The following is a 24,922-nucleotide window of genomic DNA, read 5'->3' on the forward strand; positions in this document are numbered from 1 at the left end:
CATCAGGTTTGCACATGTATGTCCGAAAGCTGAAGTAACAAGTTCACGTGGAAAATCAAAATCATCCATCCGGTTTCCAGACGTAGCTCAGAGAGACAATGAGGCAATGCAATCTGGATACACTCATGGACAGATGTACAAGTAAGCATATAAATGGATGAAGAATAGATTAGCCAATAGGATAAGCTGATTAAACTTCCGCTACAAGAACAAACGAGGACCTAAACACTTCAGCTCACAAACAAGAGATGAAAGTCAATTGCTAGGCTTCTGATCATCAATGCATGTTTGATTTGCGATCAGTTTCCTGAAAACATATTCACTGCTTGTTAATGATTTCTCAAAAGTTGAACAACATGCATATACAGTGACACACCTTAGAAATTAGTTCACCCATAACGATTACTACAATATGTATAAATAAATTTGAAAAACATTGCATTTATATTGTTTGAACCACCTTCCTAAATGTCAGAACTCACTTGCGATCCATAGTAGTTCAGTTACAGATTTCCACAAACCTGAACCCAGAAAAGCACACCCTCTTTCAAACAAACTGATGTTGACTCTCTCTATGCTGTTTGGCAAGTGGTGAAGTTGGGATAGCAAGCCTTGGTTTTTATACGAAGAACTTGTTAATCCCCTGCCACCTACACAAGCACAAACAAATGACTTTCAATAAAAATTTCCAAAAAAGCATTGGGAAGGTTATTTACAATGTGTGCAAAGGCAAAAGTTTTCTTTGATGAGGGAAAACTATGTGCATAACTAATCAATCATTGAATGCAATTAAATAGAATGTAAAAATTCATCTCTACACAAAAAGCTGACTCAGAGGTGAGAAACGAGAGCACTAAGGGAGTGATTGAGACAGCATGCTCCAAAGAAGGAAAGAAAAAGCTGGATCGACTTCATGAGCTTTTGAAGCACCATAAGCAACCAAAACTAAAAGGGGATACATCAAGACCTATGTCACAGAGTAACCATATACAGAATTAAATTCCATTTTTTATAGCAATAAAAACTCAGGAAAAACTTTAACATGTTTCAAACAGGGCTAAAGAAAGAGACGTTGAGAAAAGTAATCACAGGAGTATAAAGTAATTGCTTGAGTTTAACAACGATGTGATAAACCATTCATCCCCAATTTCAGACAGCATACATGGCAAAAATGTATCATCACAACCAAGGAAGGAACAGAAATATGGAAATGGACCTTGTCTATATATTAAATGGCAGCATGTGCTTACCGACTGTAAAAAAATTAGTGGCTGCTTTTGAATAGGGCTTCCCCCGCCTCTCAGCATTATACAGATTCTTGAGTGCATTATTCAGCACACTCATCCTCACCATCTTTAGAATCCCTACACAAATATTAGGTTCCATCAGAAAACATTCACTATCCATGTTAGAATTCTTTTAACCTCAAAATTTGAAACAAAGTAAAACTTCAATTGCAAAGCTCCTGCCACTCAGAATCATCAAGAATCGCTAACACAATTGTGAAGCCTGGATATACATCCACATCTGATACTAGAACATGTGGGCCAAAGCTGCTTAGTTGTTGTAATGCTTCTATAGACTGACTCACAATCATCAAACAATGCTCGAACAACTACAGCACCATATGCGACCAACATTATCCCTTGAACCTTCTTCATAGGAAATTGAATGGACTCACAACAAAATCACCGCCACAGCAACCCAAAATTAGTAAAAATCCAACCAGTACACTAGTTTTCCTACATCTTGAGGAAGCAGTGGGCAGCACCGAATGCCTGAATGCAGTAGGATTCCACTGATCAGTATATCCCCTTTGCCATATGAAACGGGCAGAACCTTTCATTGCCTTTGAGTGTTTCTAAAGGTGTCAAACAACAAATGACCCCTCTGAAATATCCCATTTCAAAGGTTTGTGAAATGCTCTTAGACTCGATGAGACATTAGAAACAAGTTTCATTTGAGATGGAAAAAAACTATCATGAGACTTTATACATATAAAGTATGACTCATATGATGTAATTCGTCATAATTCATGATCCTATACAATGCAGATGGGCATCCAACATAGCATCAACATATACATGCATCATGGTCCATTATCCACGACAATATTAGGTTTAGTTATAGAAGACATCAAATTACATGCATCATAGCAACTACTCAATAAAAATTCTTGCAATCAATGTCAATGTCCATGTCAATGTGTCAAATGAATCTTTGACAAATATTGATTACAAAAGTTCAAATGCATTTTTCACAGTAGGGCTTTTTTGGAAATTTAAAATAGGTGTTTCATGGGTGTCTAAAACGCCCAGCTATGAAACCGTCAAAAGTGGAGCAACAATGGAAGCGAAACATACGTTGTAATGAACTGCTGAAACACAAGACAAAAGAGAAAGGGAAAGAAAAAACACAATACTGATGAGAACTCAGATGTATGCTCGGGAAATGGAATCCATATATCCAGCACGAGATAGTCACATATAACAGTGAGTCACTCGCTGCGTGGACACTGGCATTGGCTCCTGTCTTCACGTAGTCTCCACGTGTGATGGCACATGAATCACTGAGTGTAGAGGAAGAGCCTGAATATATAGGAAAAAAATATGTCCTCAATATAATCAGGTCGGCAAGCATTTAATGCTGGTCCGCCAACAAAAAATGCTCAATATGACCATAAAATGACACAAATAAAAATGCCTAAATATCTTACATAATGTCCCCAGCCTCTGCATACACAAACTCACACATAAGCTCACATATCCGCTAACGCCCTCTCTCAGATCATGGGTGATCTGATACAATACAATGGTACAATGAGAATGAATCATAAACCATACAGCATAGAACTGTTGAAAGATATGACAAATGATGTACGCTCCAGGAAGAGATGCCATGAATCCCATAGGCACAGTGAGGCAGAATGCTACTATCCAACTACTATAAAGCATTGTACTTGACTATCACTTTCAAGAGTTAAATGCAATATATCATAATGCTTTCTTCTTTCTGTTAGTGTCATTGTCATTGGTAGTCTCTTACACAAGATTGTGTTTATGAGTACAAGCTTTCCATCTTTGAACCTAATTCACCATTCTCTATGTCATCATAGTCTTGTATTCATCTTCCAACCTCTATAGCTCCTACCATGCTCTAGATCCGTCTTTTTGACATGGTATCAGAGCTCAAGTGAGCATGGCTTAGCTCCACTCTACTCCTCCACTCTCTCTTTACCTCGGGTCACTTCATTGTTAGTTCATGGTTTCATTTCCCACCTCTAGCTCCACTTTACCTTCTTGTCTGCCATAGTCAGACTAGACCCAGCAACACTTGGAGCTTTCATAACTCTCTCTACAAGCCATATCTCAACTTGATTTCTTCTAGGAGTTGCTCTACAATCCAAGCACTTCATCCCATCACAAAGATTGAGTCGATTGATGCACGGAGCAGCCAACACTGCATGATTTCATCTTCGCTGCCATATTTGCGCCTATTTACTATCGTAAGGCTTAATCTACCTCTACACGCTGCGATACATCCTACGAGTAAAGGGCATTTCAAGCCCATTCTATGAGCTCTCTCCCCACCAGAGGATTCTTCAAATGATGTACTAGGGCTCCTTCTACAAGCAAAAAACCAAATCTGGAGAAAACCCTAAGCAGAGACTCCATAGCCAAGTACTCTTCAAGCTCTTTTCCACTTCATTTTGTCACTGGTTCCAACACACTGAAGGTTCTCTCACTCAAATCTGAAGTTTCCAACAAGCAAACCTCAAAAAGAAGATTTGGAGCAACCCACCACAACTCAAGCAGTCCACCAAAAGATCAAGAAAACCACCTAAAATCAAGCATCATAAAGCTTGACATCAAGCTAGTATCTCTTGATACTAACCTAGTGCTTCTTGCCACTTGTATTCTTATAGCATTCAAGAACAACTCATTTGTTGGATTTACCTCAGTTCTTGATATGTGTCATGAGGACATGTATTTTTGAAACCTCACTTAACATGTGGATTAATTTTTAATCACATGATTAAGTAAATGTTGCACATATGAGTTGCAACTGGGGTTGAAGTAAATTTACAAGCTTCGGACCCGAGAAAATCACGGGATGTCAATGGCAAAAGTTGTTATAACTTATGTTGCACAGGTACTTGGTGGTATCTGGTATCAATTGTTGACTTAGATCATTCATTTGGCCATAAGTGTCAATTGGTGATACTAGAGATGTGGCCTAATGCCAATCTAATGGTCGAAGATGGCACAAAGAGACTTGGGAGTGGAGGATGCCTAGCCAATTTAATTATTGGCCAGTAAGATTATTTTTCTAGGCACTGAAATAATTTTTTATTTAATATTTAATGATGAATAATATTGAAAAAACCATTTGAAAAGGCTGCTACTTGGAAAACTTGCCTATACATGCTAGTAAAAGACTGAAGAAGAGAAAACACGAGATCATTCTTGCTATAGCAAATGTGGGAGAGCTATGAGCAGCCATGGCCAGCCTATTTTCGGCCATTTCAGCCCGCCACAAGTGAGTTTTGAGAAGGCGATTGCAATTTCAAACCCTACACAGCTAGGCAATTGCATCCAACTTTCTCTCTCATCTCCCAACCATTTCACAACCTTGCTCTAAAGATCTCAGCATTTGGACCCTTGGAGACTGAGAAATTACAAATTTATCTGGTGTAAACACTAATTTACAGCAAAAATTAGGGTTTAGTAACGGCCTCAAGAAGCGTGCCAAAAATTAGAAGCTCCAAGACTTGGATTTTTCAAGGCTGAATTTGAATTTCAGCTAAATTCAAATGAAGGACCAACCAACCATTGAATTTGGGGCATTTCCATCATCTATGAAGTGGGTGAAGGCCAATTAAGTGTCCGAATCAAGGGGCAAAATAAATTGAAACCTTGTTAGTCACTTTGGACAGTAAGGGGAGTTTGGATTGCGAAGGGGATCGGGAGAATCCCATTATAAATCAATTCTTCTTCAATAAAGCTAAAGAAATATCGAAAGGGGTGCCAATTTTGGGGCCAATCGGGTGTGCATTGTCCAAGATTTGTATTTATTGTTTGCTGCTCTAGTTAAGTTGTAATCAGGGATTTACCACCCATCCACGGAAGGAAGACTGGTTTCACAATGACAAACATGAAGATTTTTTTAATGCGGAATGCCCAACTGACTAAATCCCTTGTATGCCTCAATCTCATTATAAAAGGATAGACACTGCCCGAGTATACTCGCGGTAAGACCTCCATCAAAATGTCTAAACTTGAGCAAATAGCGAAATTCAATGGTAAAGGCTTTCACGCCTGGAAAGAAAAGACAATGTACCATCTCATGAGAAAAGACCTCTAGAATCTATTTGATGATACAGGAGATGCAGATAGCAAGAAGAAAGATGATGAAGACGAGTTCATTAAAAAAGTCCAGTTAAGACAAAAGAGTGAAAAAAGATGAACAGCAAAGCTTTAGGCATCATTGCCTGGGGACTATCTAACAATGTATTGCACCATATCTCCAGTATCAAAGATGCAAGAAAAGCATGGGATGAGCTTGACAGGATCTTTGGAACTCAAGCTAAAAACTCAAAAGTAAAATTACTCATGCAGTTCTATAAGCTAAATGTAAAGGATAGTTCTTCTATGACCATGCACATTAACAAGTTTAAGAGCCTAAAAACTCAACTTGCAACTTTAAATAAGAACATAAATGAGGATGAAACCATAGCGATGCTACTAGCGAGTGTAAATCAAGAACCATATGAGAACCTTGTGTCTACCCCAAGTAATGTTCATAATCTCTCACTCAAAGACATTGACCATTCTCTACTTGATGGAGAAAGTAAACTTAAAAACAATGATGCAAAAGAGTCCATCTCCAAGGACAATCTCTTGTACACCAAGGGAACTTATGGAGCAAAAGGACGTGGACAAGGATTCAACACCAATAACAAGGATCATGTCACATATCATTATTGTGATAAGACTGGGCACATTGCCAGTGAATGTTTCCACAGGCCATAGAGCACAACATGTGCAAAATGGTAACCATCAAAATCGGTTCATGAATGAAGAAGATGAAGAAGATGCCAGTGAATGTTTCCATAGGCCATAGAGCACAACACGTGGAGAATGGTAACCATCAAAATCGGTTCATGAATAAAGAAGATGAAGAAGATGCTTCCGCTATCGACAACTCTTACAAATTGTTTTGAAGAAATTATATTTCCCATAATGGATCTTGTGTTTTTCCAAAGTGGATTTTTCTCTTAGTGTATTTGCTTCTTCTTTTTTTAACCCTTACCAAAGATGTAAAGTTTCAAGCTTTAACTTGACTAGGCTACCTATGAGCTAGTCTCCCGGACCATGTCATCATGTAAGGGGGAAGACAAAAGCCAGCAAATGTAGAAACTCATCATTTAAGAGAAGGTGTTGAAAGATATAACAAATGATGTATGCTCCAAGAAGAGATACCCTGAATCCCATCAGCACAATGAGGCAGAATGCTACTATCCAACTACTATAAAGCATTGTACTTGACTATCACTTTCAAAAGTTAAATGCAATATATCATGATGCTTTCTTCTTTCAATTAGTGTCATTGTCATTGTCAGTCTCTTACACAAGATTGTGTTTACGAGTCCAAGCTTCCATCTTGCAACCTAATTCACTTGTGTAACAGTCAGTCCATTGTCTATGTCATCATGAGTCTTATATTCATCTCCAACCTCCATAGCTCTTGCCATGCTCTAGATCCATCTTTTTTACAAGAACCACCAAGTAGAACCATGGATACCCAAGTATTGGGTGACCAATCCACCAACAAGGTGCCTTGGAGAGAACATGATGTCGATGTCAATCGTAACACCTCCTGAAAATAGAGAAGATCACAGCATATCTTTGTATTTATCTCAATGTCTCTTAGTAGCATACATGACCATCCTGTCAAAAATGCATCTAGAACATATGTGACCATGGATTCCTCGCTGTAATATTCCCAACCGTGAATATTGACTTCCCGCACACTGCGTACCGTAAATATTGACTTCCCGCACACTGCGTAAACCTTGTACAAAGGTTATCCCACATATTGGATCTACCGGTAGTATAATGTGTAACCTGCACGTGAGAAATCGAGACCATTCGCATTGGAAAAAGCAAGCCGAGGTTCAAAATCGAAATTCCCGCGTAAACACCCTCTTGGGAGGGGCAATTTTGAATATTCAAGGCAAATTTTTTTACTTTAATCCCTTTTCCCCAGCCAATGCATGGCTGGAGAAGAGGGAGTGTGGGGGGATGGCCCATGGATGAGTCGTGGCCTGCATGGGAGGGGGGGAACCCATGCACTGGCCACGTGTGTGGAGGCTTTCTCTTCCCTCCCCCCCCTTGCCTATATGAACTCCCGTTAGGGAGAGAAGAGAAAAGGAAAAAGGGACGGTGCTGTGAGAGGGAGGAGGGGACGCTGCTGCCCCGCCGTTGGGGAAAGGAGGGAGACCAGGGTGCCGTCACCGCCGTGCAAGAAGCCGCCAGCCGCCATAGTCCGCCGCCACGGTCCGCCAGGCCGCCACAGCCCGCCGCCACCTCGCCTTGATCACGACCCCCCCCCCCCCCCCGACGTCGTTGCAGAAGCCTAGAAGCTTCTTGAGAAGCTTCTAAGGGGGCTTTCTTAAGCCCCCTTCCCACTAGATCCCCATAAGTCCATTCATACCCCCCCCCCCCCCCGGGACTTTGAAGAGAAGAGGAAGAAGCTATAAAGCCTTCCGCAAGATCCTTCGTAAGAGGCTTCCTGTAATTAGACTTCAAAGGCCACAAGCCATCCGTGAACCCATTCCTAGCCACCCGGTTTTTCCTAAAGAACTCATAAAGCCCTCTTCCCCAAGCACCATTTATCCAAAGTCCCGCAAAGGAATCTCCTGCGTACGAGGGAAAAAGGCAAAGGTCTGGAGGCTGCATACCAAGGCACCACCTCGCCTTGATCACGACCCCCCCCCCCCCCGACGTTGCTGCAGAAGCCTAGAAGCTTCTTAAGAAGCTTCTAAGGGGGCTTTCTTAAGCCCCCTTCCCACTAGATCCCCATAAGTCCATTCATACCCCCCCCCCCCCCGGGACTTTGAAGAGAAGAGGAAGAAGCTATAAAGCCTTCCGCAAGATCCTTCGTAAGAGGCTTCCCGTAATTAGACTTCAAAGGCCACAAGCCATCCGTGAACCCATTCCTAGCCACCCGGTTTTTCCTAAAGAACTCATAAAGCCCTCTTCCCCAAGCACCATTTATCCAAAGTCCCGCAAAGGAATCTCCTGCGTACAAGGGAAAAAGGCAAAGGTCTAGAGGCTGCATACCAAGGCAAGTCAATTCATAGACCGCAAAGGCAAACCAGAAGCCGAAACCACGCCTGCGATGGCCCCAAAAAAGTCACAAAGTGCGCCTGCGGGAGGTTCATCTCCAAGCATTCAAGTGGATATCTCCCCGAGCCCACAAGTCCAGGTTTTTTCGAGTTTATTCTCACACAAAGAAATGTTTAGGCACGCTTAATTCCATAAGGGAGAATGCATTTTACGCTTATTTTTAATGCATGTGGCAGCGTTAAAAATACATTTGATAAATTATCTCTTTAAACATTAGACAAGGTTGATGCATGTCATGAAATTGAAACAGTTGCATTTCCAGAGTTGTCCGCCTTAGAAGACTAGCTGCATGTTGCTATTTTGGAACATTATCAAAGTAATGACTCTAAACATATAGGGCAAAGAAATGAAATTGATAAGTGCATTTGGTTACTAGACATGGTGGGAATAAGCGTGTGCCGCATTTTAGGCAACATCTTCCTTGTAATGATTCATGAGGAAAAGTTAACACCCATAAGATATTATCCGAAAAGAAATAGAAGAGTACGAAAATGATCTTATGGACTTGCAAGTAGCATGTAACATGGAATAAGTTAACACTAGCTTTAGTTTGGTATGAACTTCATTAACTACATTGTAGCTAGGGAAAAGTTGTGTGTTGCATAGTCATCATGCAGAAATTTCATTCATCAGGAGCCGTATTTAAGAAAGGTCGCATGGTTTATCAAAGCATGAGATTCTAAAGTGTAGACAACAAGGTTGTAGGCATGGTTATTTGATGTAAGTCCTAGTAGGTCCTAGGAAAGTTAGTACCCAGATTATCATGCATTTTTACTATACCAAGGAAAGATAGAGTTATTGTGAACCATGTGATGCGTAGAAGCAATGAATCACATGTTTACATGTATTGCGGTAGTTGCAACTATTTTTCCTCCTTTAGATCTACTTTATTATCTCTAGGAAGGATTCATCCTTGTCGCGAGACAAGCATAGTGAATTACCCAAATCACCTAGTCACAAAGGATTCACATGGGTATGGTTCAGTCAATACGATAGATACCCCAAACATTAACTAGGGATTAGCACGTTAAGGATTCGGCCAAGTTTTCCCATTGTCGCTAAGTCGAAACCTTCAAACCCAATAGTCCTAACCATATTCCCAAAAATGTTGAGCTAATTGGATGCTCATGTAAACAATAATCTAGGATTCCTACCTTAAGGACCAAGCGTTCAAAATGATGAAACTCGAATTGAGTTGGATCCCTAGGACTAAACGTTGTCGATTTAGTGAAACTAAGGATGGGGTGGGTAAAAAGACACCCTAAATCCTCCTTCTCGTCTGAAGTTAATTCCGTGACCTGAATACGCCATTCATTAGGCGAAATGATCTCTTGGAATGGAGGCGACACTTGTGCAGTAAATTGCAACGTCACTTAGCCTTGCGGGTTGATCGTAAGAAGTTTTGCCATTCCGTGGATTAAGGTTGGCAGGTTCTTGCGTGAGTTTAACTTGCAAGGGGAAAGGGTAGTCATCCTCTTACTCTATCCTCATTAGGGAAAATTTGTCAAGTTAAGGGAAGCTAGGTATTTGCTTGGACGCAAATGATTAGTCAATAAACTAAAGCGACATGGTCGCCGGAATCTACCATAAACAAAAACTAAAGTATTGGCAGGGTATGACACTAACCCAAGGACGATAGGAATCTTGCCAAGTTGCAATTGATTCCGGATCGAATGCGGGTTGCATTCGGAGAGAAGGAGTCACTCCTTAACAGTTTGCCAGCTAAAATTGATTGTGCTTGTAACAGTTTAGAAAGCACTGTTTGCATTGTTTGCTCAATGAACTAAAGGATGAAAAGATATCTAAATACTTCAGGTTGAAGGCCTGAAGGGAGAGGCAGCTTCAGTTACCCCCGACTGCCTACCTGACCCTAACCAAGGGGGTTGTTGACCACGCCGGGAACGTGGACCGAACCCGCCGTGAGAGGTCTCTCCGTTGAGTTCTACTTGGAGCAGGAGGACGCTTGGGTGCCAGGGGGGGCTCTGGCCGTAAATCCCTCGCCTTCCGGGTCCTGCACAAGAGGCTAACGTGACTCGGGATTGGATCTCGAGGCCCGCATACTAGTCTACGGGCAGAAACTTGGATTAGTGATCCCTAGCAGATTACTGGATAGCCTTCGGGCGGATTATGAACAAGCCTACGGGCGGAACTCCTTGTATTTCAAAGATAAAAGGATAAAATGATAATAAAGAAGTTGTTTGACATTGTTTTTCTATGTCACGTGATAAGATTACGTGAAGGAACCAGTGTTTAACAGGGGTAATCAAAGAAGCTGTTTGTTATATGTAAAATTAATGTGTTAGGTAATTACATAACTAAAACAAACCGAGGAAAGTGCGGAGGATGGACCATGGGTCCGTCCTACGGATGGGTGGTCCCGGTTAGCCGGGAACTTTTCTCAAAAATCTCGAAGAGCAGCGGGAGGTTCATCGAAAGCAATGACCGAGAATTATGTTTTACCTAATTTACGCTGTTTTAGGGGAACGGAATGGGACTATGCCTTATGGCAGAGTGGTTGAGTTTTGCATCCCTCTCGTTCCCATTCTCCTTGAACCAAGTGCAGCGTGATTCCGCTTCGGACCTGGCGTTTCTGCGTAAAGTAGTTCGCTCGGGTCTGACGCTAGTTGCTGCTAGGTAATGACCAAACAGGAAAACCCAAATTCAGGTCGATCCTAAGTGGGAACGGCCAGGATACTTCCGCTACGTGGCAGACGCGGGAAGACCTAGATCGCAAGTCCCGTAACATTCCATGGGAGTGCCGGGCGGAGCTTTCTAGACATCCTTTCCGATGGACTGCTAAGACGTGTCCGGGATGATTCTAGGGGACACGTTACACTCGCCTTTGGCCAAACCGCCAAAGTGTCGCCTCATGTGAGCTCATGACTAGGAACCAAACCCGTTCTCTGTTAAAAAAACAGCCCATTATGAACCTAGATGTCAATCCTAGCTCCAAGATTTGAACCTACCAAACTTCAATCAATGCATCAGGGAAGTCTCTCTCTGGATCCTATACATCTGTATAGATGTATAGATTAGCCATAGTTGCCCCATCTCACCACCCTCTCACACTCACTCTCTGGCACTGGAAAGTCGTGAGGAATACTATCATCACCACCACTAGAAAGCAGTTGAGGAAGAAGCCATTAAGCCCTTCTGACAATCCATAGAAGCTGATCCTTTCCGTGCCTTGGACTTCTCCTTGACCAGAGGATCGGAGTCTGAGTCTGAGGCACATGAGAACTCGTCGAAGGAGTCCACATCTCACATCATCTTCTTCTCCTTCTTCTTCCTGGAAGCCGCTAACTCTTGGAAGTCCTTCTATAAATGACATTTCCTCCCATAGTGATAACACTAGGTCTTTGACTTCTTCCTCTTTAAACCCCTCTCGGAAGCTACAAGAGCCTCACTAGAACCTGATGAAAGCCTCTCCTTGTAACCGCAATCATGCCTCATGCTCAAGCAGCATGGAGGTTATATGTGTAAAACTGACAAGAGTCAATGATGTATGCGCCCTCAAGGCATTTGCCACTCCATCGAACACCGGAGGGAGTTTGGAGAATATGAGTCCAATAAGATGAGCCTCTAGAAGGACAGACTCCATTTGCTGAAGCTGGTCTTGGATTTGGGTCACACGAAGTAGAAAAGACTGCATAGTTTCTTTGGCCTTGAATGAAATTTGTTGGAGCTTTCCATAAAGAGTAGCTGCCCTCGTTGGTCTTGGAATTGGGTCACACGAAGTAGAAAAGACTAGATAGTATATTTGGCCTTGAATGAAATTTGTTGGAGTTATTCATAAAGAGTAGCTGGCCTCATGGTGGAAGGTGTCGCGAACAGTAGTTGCAACTTCATCCATACTTCAGAAGATGTTCTGCAGGTAGCTACCAGGAGGACTTCCTTAGAAATACATCGAAGCAAGGCCGAGTAAGTGCGTGCGCCATCAAAATCCCATGTAAGCACACCTTCTTCGTGGTTGTCTTCGTCAAAATCAACTGGAACAAGAGAAGGCCATTGAGAACGTTCAATAGCTCCGCAAACCACGTACCATAACCGCTTTTGTATAAACCAAGCCTTCATCACAACACTCCATGTAAGATAATCAGATCCATGTAACTTATCAGTGGATGTGCACAGAAGAGCCATCTGTAGAGGATTTAAAAGAGAAGGAGAGAAAAGAAAGTATTTGGAGAGGGAACACAGCTAAACCACAAGCACAGACTGCAGAAAATGAAAGTTCACATACAATATTCACCAAAATCTATAATGCAATCGCCCAGCCAGGAGGAGATGTAAAAACACCAAAATGCACGCTGGAACTGCCACGCAAGCAGGAGAGGGGCTGATGCAAGCCGTACGGATATGCGCAAGTAAAACAAGTCGCCATATTGGAGTGGCAAACGCCTCATCAGCAATGGTCAAAACACTCCTAAAATCAGCAAAGAAAATACAACAGGAGCATAGAACCTGAAATCTGATACCATGTCAGAAGTGGAGCAACAATGGAAGCATAAACCTATACTGCAATAAACTGCTGAAACACAAGACAAAAGAGAAAGGGAAAGAAAGAACACTGAAGAACACAATACAGATGAGAACTTAGATGTATGCTCAGGAAATGGAATCCATATATCCAACACGAGACAATCACATACAACGGTGAGTCACTGGCTGTGTGGGAACCGAAACTAGCTCCTTTCCACGGAGTCTCCACACGTGTGATGGTAGATGAGTCACTCAGTGAGGAGGAGTAGTCTGAATATATAGGACAAAAATATGTCTTCAATGTGATCTGGTCGGCCAGCAATAAATGCTCAATATGACCATAAAATGGCACAAATAAAATGCCTAAATATCGTAATTAATGTCCCAAGCCTCTATATGCGCAGACTCAACATGAGCTGACATATCTGCTAACAAAAACGAGTTTGCTAACCTTATGAAACAAGTTTCTTGGCAAGTATGCTCTGAGGGCACATTCACACATCATCATATAAGTTTCTTCAATTTCTTTGAAATTTCAAGAAGAAATTTGGGACTTATGCCCTACATGCACTCCAAGGCAAGAAACAAGCCGTATAGTAGCATTTAATTGTTGCTACAATCAGATTGAGAAAAAAAAATTTGGAAAATTTCAAAAAAATTTGGTGAGAATCACCATTAAATTATTGTAATTTGTACTCGTGGGCATGTATTTCAAGGCAAGTATTGTACAACAATGCATTGCTGTTATTTCTTGGCTGAGTGCTGATTTAGGTGACATTGTGCACACTTTGGCATTTATGTGACAATTTGGTACTTGTTTCTTAATCCCGTGGGGATTTTTGGTACTCTGAGGAGTACACACACTATAATTCAGCACTGAAGTATTTGGCTACAAATTTTTGTTCATTACTGATAGCATGGAACGTTAGGGGAATAATGATCAAAGCAGCATTCTTGGTGTCCTCACTCAGAAGGACAAACTTGATGGCTCAAACTACCCGTTACGGAGTTTTCTAGTCCGCAACCTTCTTGTTGCGAAGGACTTGTGGGACTACGTTACAAGTGGCTTGCAGCAACCAAGAGGTCTAGCACCTCAAACACCTCAGTATAACGCTAGAGGACACATTGCTGCTACTACTACTATTAAGCTAAAACATGCTTTACAATTGAATAGCATTTTCAAATAGCCCTAAAACAGTGCAAAATTGGTGTTGCGCAATTCAAGGGAGTTTCAATGGTTCCCCAAAACCCTAATTTTTGGGGTACCCTTCAACACCTATAAATAGACAAGCTGCCCACCATTCAGTCTTACCCTTTTGTGCAGGTTTCTCACTCTACCGTGCAAATTTCAGCCATCAGCCACTTACAATCTACTATCCAACCATCACCGATTCCAGCCCATCACTACCTAGCCCTGGGCAGCTTGTTTTCACCCATCGCCTTGCTATTTGGAGGTCTCTCAGCTATGTCAGCATAGCACCTGATCAATCTGCATTTTCAGCATATGGTGCAAGGCAATAGGCTGCTACCATCTCTCCCACTTAGTGACTGCTGTAGTACGTGTATTTTTTCTATCCAACACACTTGCATTAGCAAACACCTCGCATGTTGTCTCCTAAGAGTTCTTTGCCTCAAGTGATCAGTTTTCAGCCTTCTTTGGTGGTACATTGCTCCATTTACCAGATTTCGGCCTCTGTCTGCTGTGTTTTCGTGACCAGCCTGCTGCCCTTCATTATTCAGCACTCTCTCATTTCCAACTAGTAGTTACAGCACTCAAGATCCGTCTCGGGTGGATGTCACACTCCAACAATGTATTGCTTTGCCCTTGAGCATTCTGTACACTTACATTCATTTACTGCATTGATTCATTCACTTCAGAGTTTTCCTTCTCACTTTGTTTGTATTTGTGTTTGTGTTTTTGTGTTTTGCATTTAGGTTTGAGTTTTGCTTATCACTGTCTGAGTCTTTGTATTTCAAACTTGACCATACATGCTATGTTTCCTCAATGCAAACCCTAGCATATCTTCACAGTTGCTGCTACCCCTACTTTCTCTCTATAGAGGATTCAAAGGAAATGGGATTCAAAGAATGCACAAGATCCTTTCTCTCTATAGAGGATTCAAAGGAAATGGGATTCAAAGAATGCACAAGATCTTTCTTTGATTGCCTTGTCAATAATAAAAGGGCAATTATTCCACACATTCAATCTTGTTAGACCTCAAAATCAACATGAGACATACTTGAGCGTATGTTTACAGTCCACAATGAGACCAAGATATCCTATCTTCCCAAAGAGTGGCCAATGTGAACGTGAATGAGGGTGATAGTATGACAAATAACCTTACTCACATACAAGATTTGCATGAGCAGCTACTCAATATTGATGAAATTATTCAAGATGTCAAAATTGGTGAATATCACACTAAACTCTCTTCAAGAGTCGTATCTTGGTTTCCGCACCGCTTTGATGTTATCTATGACGTAAAAAGGGCCTAAACTTCACCCGTAGTTTTGTGTTTTACCTTTTATGTTTAGGGTTGTGTTTTACATTCAAGGTTTCACAGTGGACAGCCCCAAAAAGGGGCTAGGTGCACACAGTGGGACACCACCCTAGACAACCAGCGCTCTCCCTCCAGGCGCCACCCTAGATAGTCTCTTGTCTATTTATAGGCTGCCTCTATCACTCATTCTTCACGGCTAATTCATTCAGTCCATCACCTCTTCTCTCCAACCTCTCCACTGCCCTCACACCCCTTTAGGACATTGCGGTTTGTGGTTCGTGGTTCGTGGTTCATGGCTATCTTCATCATCTTCCTTGTGTTACGGCACCCTTGTTCCCTATATCACATTCACTCCATGATTCAAATCTTCATCATTCCATTCATTAGAGTTTCTTCTCTCTTCTCTTCTATTCTCAGTGTTTACCGAGTTCACTCCGTGTTCCTCCCCGCAATCCCTACTATCTCACTGGTACATCATCTTTTGACATGGTATCAAAGCTAGATCTCCTCAAACAGTGCCAAAGATCCTCCACTCCAATGAAGGCAAAGACCGGTGGTGGGTTCGGCATCCACTTCTCTTCTTCCTCTGCATCAACACCCTAACTGGCGGCTGCTCCCTTCTGTGTTTGTTGGTTTCCAGCCTGTATTCAAGGCTGCTACTGTCGTCTCTACTTCCCCTTTGCCGCGTTTACTACTCGCATCTCTTTTGCTGCACCTAGCAATATTCCAGCACCTACCCCCCGCTGCGTTTCAGCCAGGCAGCCATCGACAGCACCTCCCCTTGCCTTTTCAGCTTGCATCTCAGCCAAGAATATCTAGTAGCAACCTTCTTCCTCCCTGACTGCTGGCGGCTCCTCCCTAACTGTTGGCGACTCATCCTTGATTGTTGCCTGCATTTGACCCAGCTGGCAACTCCTCCCTAACTGTTGGCAACTCATCCTTGACTGTTGCCACTGTTTGACAGTTAGCCGCTCCTCCCTAATTGTTGGCAGCTCATCCCTGACTACTGCAAGTTGTGTTTGCAACTGGCAGCTCCTCCCTGCACTGGCAACTCACTTCCAACCCTTCCACTGCCCTCCCACCCCTTGTGGTGGACATTGCAATTCGTGATTCGTGGCTGACCTCTTCCACCTATTCCTTCTTCAGCAAATCACACTAGTACTCTTGGCTTCTTCCCCAACACCCAATCTATTGGGCGTTCCTATTGTAGCAAGAACGGTCGTTCCATCGATGACTATCGATATCGACCTTTGCTCCCCACTCCTCCGGAGTATATGCGTCTTCCACCAGGCACTCCTTGTGCCACCTCTCCTTTCTGGGCCATAGAGATCGTTCTACATCAACTATCAGAGTATTATGCTCAAGGCAATAAGCCACAACCAACGCGCACTAAGTCCTTTCAAGCACATGGAGGCTCTAAGACCTTATGAGGCAATAAGCCCTCCTGTAGACCACCCCATTGCGTGGAGGTTTCCCCCACCTACTTCTAGGTACAATGGCTTCCACGGCCCACATCTCCTCCACAATCCACTCTTCTGAGATCCCACCACTCTTCCCCACCCTTAGCTCATCTTGAGCCTCCTTCTTCCCCACCCTCTTCCACTCAGGTTCGAGAAGCCCCTTCTGGGTGCTTTCTGACTTCTTCTTCTAAGCCCCAAATACCTTCTTCGGCACGACAGGCAACACTTCCTTCGTCATCAAATGCTTCGCAGCCTGTGAGCCATGAGTGGTTGGATTCCCTTTCTCTCTGAGATTGGGATTCAGAGGGGGATTTTCTTACTTCGCCCCATAGTTACCAGGAACGGGGAACGGGAAGGGACCCCCCGGAACGGAGGGAACGCCCAAAGTTAGGAAACGGCATAGAGAGAGTCAAGTTTCAACACTTAAGCCTAGACTCATCTAGAGATATATATCATGCACATGTGCAGGCGGGAGAGGTGCCAGGCAGACGAGGGAGGTGGGAGTCGCAAGAGGTAGCCCTGGCAGTCGGGCGCCAGGCAATCGGGCTAGGCAATCGAGAGAGGCACGAGAGGCGGGAGGCAAGTTAGGTAGGCGAGAGACGGGAGTCAAGCCAATTGGCGCAAGGCGGGCCAGGATGCGATCAATATTTTTTTAAAAAAATTTAATGCCCCGCTACTGGAACGGTCGTTCCAAACACGGAACGGCCAAGAAACGGCCAAGGAACGGCCTAGAACGGGTGGGAATGGGACAGGGAACGGGCTGGAACGTTCCGCCTGCGTTTCCTGGGCTCGGACCTCCCGGAACGCGTTAATCCGTTTCTAAGTCCCGGAACGGGCGTTCCTTGTTTCTATGCTTCGCCCTCATAGGGGTCTTCAAGTTCTTCTTCAACTTCAAAGGCGGCTCCTACTTCTACTCCTTCCGATTCAGAGAGGGACCCTATGTGCCATGAAGTTCTTCACACACCACCACCTTTCACTTTCGAGGAGTGGCACTCCTTTGAGCAATCATTTCCTCTACTCATACCCAGGATCTAGAGGATCTACCTAGATCGAGGCCCTTGGGTCTTCAGCAGCGACTTTGTGGCTAGGCCTTCAAATTGCTTCCAACATGGAGTCATGGAGCTAGTGGCTTCTCTCCCAAGGTTGAGTTTTAGGTTCTAAAGCTCATCCAGTCATCTGACTATCTTCAAAGGTCTCCTTTCAAGTGGTATTCTCAGATTACAAGGTGGATCTTCTTCGTCCCTTGGTTAGCATGGAGCCAACTCCCAGGATCGAGGACGGGCATATCCTTATGGTTCTCGGCACCACACAAAGTCCGACATTCCTCCTATGCATTGCATGTTTTCATCATCTTTATACTAGGACGCTTGGGCAAATGAACAATTTCCAACGAAGAACACTGTCCAAGTGGCATCTATTGCATGAGCATTCTTCAGTATATAGCATTGCATCTCCACCTCTCTCTTCTCTTGTTCCCCTTTTTTGGGCCTGCGAGGGGGTGTTGCGTTTGTGAACTTGAAAGGCCTCTTGTCACAAGTGAAATACACTTCGAAGAATGTTGCATTGCGTTCACATGATGTGGCTACGCTTTCCAAGTTAAAAGGCAAAGGCAAAGTCAAGAAAAATGCAAAAATCAGCAAAGGATAATATTGGTAGCAACAGCCATAAAATGAGGTTGTTCAAGACTCGAAAAAGTCTAAAAAGAAGAGGAACTGCCATTATTGCAAGAGCCCTGATCACTATATTGATGAATGCAAAAAGAGATTGGCCAAAGAGAAGAAAAAGGATTGTAGTTTGGTTGTCCAAGAGACATCAGCCAACAAATTAGCAAATGGTGATGCTTCAACCAACTTTGTGAAGGAGGATTATCCATTTCTCACATGTAGTTATGATTCTTCTTGTTGGATGTAAAGGCCCTTATGCTACTCCCATGTATATATTTATTTACATATGTGAACACACCCTTGCGGGTGTAAGTATACCGTACCGTAAGTATAAATACACTCTTTTATTCTGTGTGTACCACACTAGTACACACCCATCTCTCGACTCTTCACTCTCTCACTACACTGGACTACACTGCTGAACACACCTCAATTGACACGCACACTATTTGAATGCTTCCTCTCGTGCCCTTCAAACCGGTATCATAGCATTGGCAAAAGAGTGTGTGCTTCCAAGGACAGAGACGGGCAATCATGGTCAATTGGTGGTGGTTGTGCTAAGAAATGCACTTAGCCACTTAAAACAGCCCCAAAACATGCTTATTTTAAACTTATTTTAGCCAAAACCCTAAAACGGGGAGTGGATCGAGAAAGTTAAGTGGGAGAGGATCTAGAACCCTGATTTTCTATAAATTGGCAGCCAACCCTCCACTCTTTTACAATCTCGTTTTTGCAGGTTTCAGGTGTTACCAGCTTGCTTGCCACACAACAGTCACGGAGTACATCTCAACCCTTGCTGTCCATCACTGTTCCCTATAGTTTGGCGCCTCTTTCCAACCCTCCACACGCTGATTGCTGCTGTTTCTGCCTTGCGACTGACTGTTGTTCATCTGCACTGCTGTCATACAGCCTGCCCCGCCAGCAAACTGCTGCATTTGCAGGCATATTGGGCCTTGTCCACTGTAATAGCTCAATCCATTGAGCACAGATTACACCCCCCTTGTGTTAGGCACAAGGAAAGAAGTAATCGCAACATTATCCTTAGCCTAAAGAGACGCCACAGTAGAAGATCAGAATGTAGAAGACTTCCTAAAGAATTGGAGATAGTGAAATGCAATAGTCAAGAAAAGTTTGGAAAAGATAAAGATCATTATAACCAGACAAACCAACAAGAATTGCAATGGAGTACTATTAAGTGAAGAATACATGGTCCTCATCAGATCTAAGCATATATCCTTGCCAAAGAATATGAGCCCCAGGTTCACAACCATCAATACTATGGAAATTATCACATCTCCCAGGTTCACAACCATCAATACTATGGAAATTATCACATCTCCCAAGTTCTAAATGACGCCACCTACAAGTTGGACTTGCTAGAGAGCATCTACCTCGACAATGTATCTCATACCTACCTTCTACATAGGTTCTATCTTGACACCCAATGGGAGTAGCATGTTCCAATACTTCATTCCAATGGCCTCTTAAAAGTAGAAGCAATCATTTGGTACCAAGAGCACAAGAGTTACCCCAAGTAGCTTGCCAAGTGGAAAGAGTACCCTCTCAAAGAAGCCACTTGGATCTCAAAAGTAGAGGCTCGTGAATGCAATCCGAAGTTCCCATGGCAGCTACCTCTTTACCTTGGGCACGGCTCCCATTTCTCGGTCTAGCCGTAAGCAAGAGACGGTGGTGGCTTCCACGGCTGAGGCTAAGTACCAGGCTCTCTTCGATGGCACCACCGAGGCCATCTATCTGAGGAGTTTATTGGCGGCGCTTCATTGTCCATGTGACTCTCCCACAATTGTCAACTGCGACAACCAGAGTACCATTGCCCTTGCGGGCAATCTGATCATCACACCACGGACACGGCATGTGGGAGTCCACTTCTACTTTTCCAGAGAGCAGGTTGAGCTAGGCACTATTCGCTTAGAGTTTGTGCCTTCATCCGATAATTTTGCAGATATCTTAACCAAAGCGGTCAACCAACCGGTTCTTCAGTACCTGTTACCCAAGATCGGCTTGGATACACCCTCCCCTACTTCTTCAGCTTCACGGGGAGAGGGTGCTTCCCTCTTGCTTTCCCTTCCAGTTTGAGAGGGGGCGGCTCCTACTCTTGATCGTGACAGTGATGATTGATCCGCACTATCAGGATGACCTAATTGTAAAAGGGCACTTGGACAAGTGAACAGTTCCCCCGCGAGGGCACTGTCTCAGTGGCACCGTTGCATAGCATATTGCATGAGCATGACATCTTGCATCTCCCTTTGCATTACCCTATGCATTAGCATTCTGTTCATGTCAACATGCATCTGTGTGCATTTATCCCTTTTCGGTCTTTTGGAGTGGTCAACTCTAGGATCCACCATATTCGTAGCATAACACATGGCAGTTCTCCTAAAGGCAGATTCCCTACCCTTGCTTGCTTGCTTCCTTTGCTTGTCTTGCTAAGCCCACCGTTTTTTTTTTTGCCTCTCACATATTCAACACATGATTGGCACATACACTCACTTTTATCATCCTTAGACACTTATCCTCATCAGTGCGAGAGATTGGCTTGCTAGTTTTGTGAATAATTTGGGTTTAAAACTCTCTTTATCTTTTCCTATCTGTCACTTAATCGGCCGCTGCCCCTCTATTACCTATATATTTTTTAAACACTTTTCCAAAAAAAAACAAAACAAAACAAAATAAACAAGTCCATTGTTGATTCCATCCGCCTTTGTAGGCCTTGGTAGGGCCTTGGGCAGCCGACGAGCACCCTTGGTCCGATGCCCTAACCTCTCTGGGGTGATCACTTGGGCTCCCTTGGTAAGATATCCATCGCCTCTATAGTCTTGGTAGACCACTAGGCAGCCGATGTGCACCTTTTGTCCAATGCCCTGGCTGCTTTGGGGTGGAATGCCTTGGGATAAATCAAAATTTAGGCTGGTCTACTTTTCTTGCCCTATTTTGGAACTGAGAGGGGGTGTTGCGCTAAGAAATGCCCTTAGCCACTTAAACAGCCCCAAAATATGCTTATTTTAGGCTTGTTTTAGCCAAAACCCTAAAACGGGGAGTGGATCAAGAAAGTTAAGTGGAAGAGGATCTAGAACCCTAATTTTCTATAAATTGACAGCCAGCCTTCCACTCTTTTACAATCTCGTTTTCGCAAGTTTCAGGTGTTACCAGCTTGCTGCCCACACCCCGGTCACGGACGACATCTCAGCCCTTGCTGTCCATCACTGTTCCCTACAGCCTGGCACCTGTTTCTAGCCCTCCACACACTGATTGCTGTTGTTTCTGCCTGGCGACTGACTATTATTCATCTGCATTGCTGTCGTCCAGCCTGCCACACCAACAAACTGATGCGATTGCAAGCTCCAACTGCCGCCCTGACAGTTTTCTCTCCTGTCTGCAGTCACTGCAGTCTTTCTCTCACCTCCCTGCAGTCAATTTCAGTCTTTCTGTCTCCTGCAAGCTAACCTGCCTGCGTTTTCAATCTTTCTCTCTCCTGCATGCTCCATTTTTAGTCTTTCTCTCTCTTGCAGACTGTCCTACCTACGTTTTTAGTCTCTCTCCCCTGCAAGCTCCGTTTTTAGTCTTTCTCTCTCCTCACTGCTGTCTGCATCAGATCCAGCTTCTCATTGTTGCGTTTGCTGGTGTTCGACATCCGGAGGCTGCCTTGCTGCAATTCGGGATCCGTTCGGAGTACGACACACTCTCCAACTCATTACCCTTGCCCTGATCCTAGAGATACAAGAGTTCAAGGTTCAGTATTAATTCACTGCATAGTGTGTTTGCTGCATGAGCATCGTATTATTAGTAGTCATATCATTTCATTTATTCACTGTGTTCATTGTTTCTGAGTTACTCTAACCCTAACCCTAACTGTGTTCTTTTTATCAGTCTGTGCTTTGTTGTACGGTTTCCATTTATGTTTCTGTGTTAGGGTATTTTTCTTTACAGTGGTCAGTTTGACCAACACGCTTGAGGCAATGGGCAGCCATGACAATTTTATGCTCGCGATAGACAAGCATGAGAATTTTTTGCATGCAACAACTTTCGGGAGTAGCTCACAAGGCACAAATTGTAGTCGACAAACAACAAGTTGGCAGGGCCAATTGCGAGCACAATTGACAGCAGCAACAACACACGCTTAATTGACAGTAAGCGGATGAGCTATTCGACGCTATTCAAACATTTTTGACATTTTTTTTTAATTTCCTGCAAGCAGGCCCCGTGTCATTAACGAGGATTCACGTGCACAAGCACAAGGCCTAGATTTATGCAGATTTATGCCTGGAAATTTGGGGATTTTCCCAAATTTGATGTTGTTATACACAACAATGACTTCTGACCCAAAAATTGCAGACATTGTGTGAATTAGCTTCAAAAAGTAAGGGCTTTTCTTATACAAGTGAAATTTTGCTCAATTGAGCCAATTACACTATGATTTGTGCACATTTGAACCCCGAAATTTGGGGGTTCTAGGGCTTAGGGTTTAGGGTTTAGCCAGCAGTCTCCCACACACTTCTATACGCAGGTTCCAAGCTGGAGATACGTGCAGACTCCGTCTCTCTTCGCAGATTTCAGACAGGAGATCGTGCAGACTGCAGCGGACTTTGAGGTGAACAACAGGTTGCATCGTCGAGGTGGAGACACGCAGTCCAACGCACTGCGCCCGTGTATATATCTGCATATCTTTGTATACAGCACACTTTATACAATAGATCTTCATCTTCCACTGTCTCTTTCTCTCTCCTCTCTCTGCGTTCTCTCTCTTTCAGTCTTACGCTTCCGCACCACTGCACTCTGACATGGTATCAGAGCAGTGTAGAAGGGCTGACTGAGTGAAGAACCAACCTGAAGAGGAGTTTCCATCACGACACAAGGCTACGTTTTCAGCGTTTGAGGGCAAGCAGGAGGGCGGCGCCTCGGAACAAGGCTGAAGCGAGCGCAGGCGCGCAGGAAAGGAGTCCAGGTGGTGGATTTCCTGGTGTTTACTGCTCTTTGACGGGGAGGAAATTTGAGTTTTCAGCTTTAAAGTGCAGGTTTGGCTTTTTCGTCGCCTCCGACGGGTGAAGAAGTTTCGGGACGCGGAAGAGCCCTAGCAGGCTGCGTTTTCACCGTCAAAGGGGGCTGCTTTTGCGTTTGTGAAGGCATTACAGGTGAAGATGTCTACAGAGATTGACTTGGAGTTCCAAACGATCATGGACCGGAAGGTGCCTGTCTTACTGACTCTTCCCGCAGATCAGAAGCTCGATGGCGACAATTTCCGCATCTGGCGCATGATGACGTTGGCCATCCTTGAGTCCTACGATTTGGCAAAGCTTGTACAGGAGGAGATCGAACGGCCCTCGGTAAGAGATGAGTCCAAACTCTCTTCCAATGCTCATATGGAGTTGGCCAAGGCACGGTCTCATTGGGACAAACTGAATGCCCGGATTCGTTCCTTTCTTTTTCTGTCTTGTACTACAGCCGTGATAGCCCACATCGAGCACTTGACGGTGGCTCGGGAGATATGGCTGGAGCTTGATCAGATGTATAACCGGATGACCCTTATGAAGCGAATTTCTTTGGAGGTGCAAATGCGGACCTTGTTCGTGAACAAGTCTTCTTCGTTGCGGGCGCACATCAATAAGCTTAGACAGCTTCAGATGCAGGTTCACAATGCGGGGAAGCCGATTTCCTCAGAAGACATGGCGATCACACTTTTGTCCCAGTTGCCGCCACGATTCGGTGCTTTTTACTCCGCCCTTATTGCTTCAGGGCGAGAGTCCACTCTTCGGTGGGAAGAGTTGGTTCCTATGGTCTTGGACCAAGAGGAACAACTGAAGGGACAAAATGCTTCCAAGTCGGAGGCACTGACAGGTCAAGCCTCTCAGAAGAAGGGGAAGGACTAAAAGAAGAAGAAGGGGGATAACAAGTCAAAGAAGGACAAGGACAAGGACAAAGAATCCACCTGCCATATTTGTGAAAAGACCAGCCATTGGAAGAAGGATTGCCCTGCCAAAGACAAGGACACGAAGGATTCTGGAACGGTGGCTGCACCCTCATCAGCTGCATTTCTTCATCTAGCTGTCATTAAGGACTCTACACCGAATGCTTCTGATGCTGCGATGACAGCTCCCCATGCTCGAGAGTGGATCGTAGATAGTGGTACCTCCGGCACATGACTCCTCCATCAAATGGTGTTGCCCAGTTGCGACCTTCGCGTGGGCAGATTCTCATTGGAGATAGCTCTTCGGTGTCTATTGCAGGACGGGGTGAGATGCAGCTTATTCCAGATGGACGTGGTGGTACCCATACCTCAGAGGTCTTGCATGTACCAGGTTTAGGTTATCATCTACTGTCAGTTCATAAGATTTGTTCCCTTAGACTTTTGGTGGAGTTTGACAGTGATTCGGTGCAAGTCCTTGATCGTGGGT

General features: G+C 44.0%; 1 protein-coding gene across 1 annotated transcript in view; it reads right to left on the reverse strand.

The window, feature by feature from the left end:
- The window catches only part of LOC148016823 (dihydrolipoyllysine-residue acetyltransferase component 2 of pyruvate dehydrogenase complex, mitochondrial-like), a 97,515-nt gene that overhangs the window by 61,828 nt on the left and 10,765 nt on the right, over positions 1–24,922 (reverse strand). Inside the window, exons 2-3 of the mRNA XM_087662535.1 lie at positions 1,251–1,364; positions 522–650 (exon numbers count right to left, since the gene is read on the reverse strand). Of these exons, the coding sequence (XP_087518661.1) occupies positions 522–650; positions 1,251–1,353 (232 nt within the window). The 5' untranslated portion in view covers positions 1,354–1,364. The remainder of the gene's footprint in view (positions 1–521; positions 651–1,250; positions 1,365–24,922) is intronic.

Source organism: Lygodium microphyllum, chromosome 22 (genome assembly GCF_053477565.2).
Source record: "Lygodium microphyllum isolate KBCC chromosome 22, Lygodium_microphyllum_v1.1.10, whole genome shotgun sequence".
Classification (NCBI taxonomy): domain Eukaryota; kingdom Viridiplantae; phylum Streptophyta; class Polypodiopsida; order Schizaeales; family Lygodiaceae; genus Lygodium; species Lygodium microphyllum.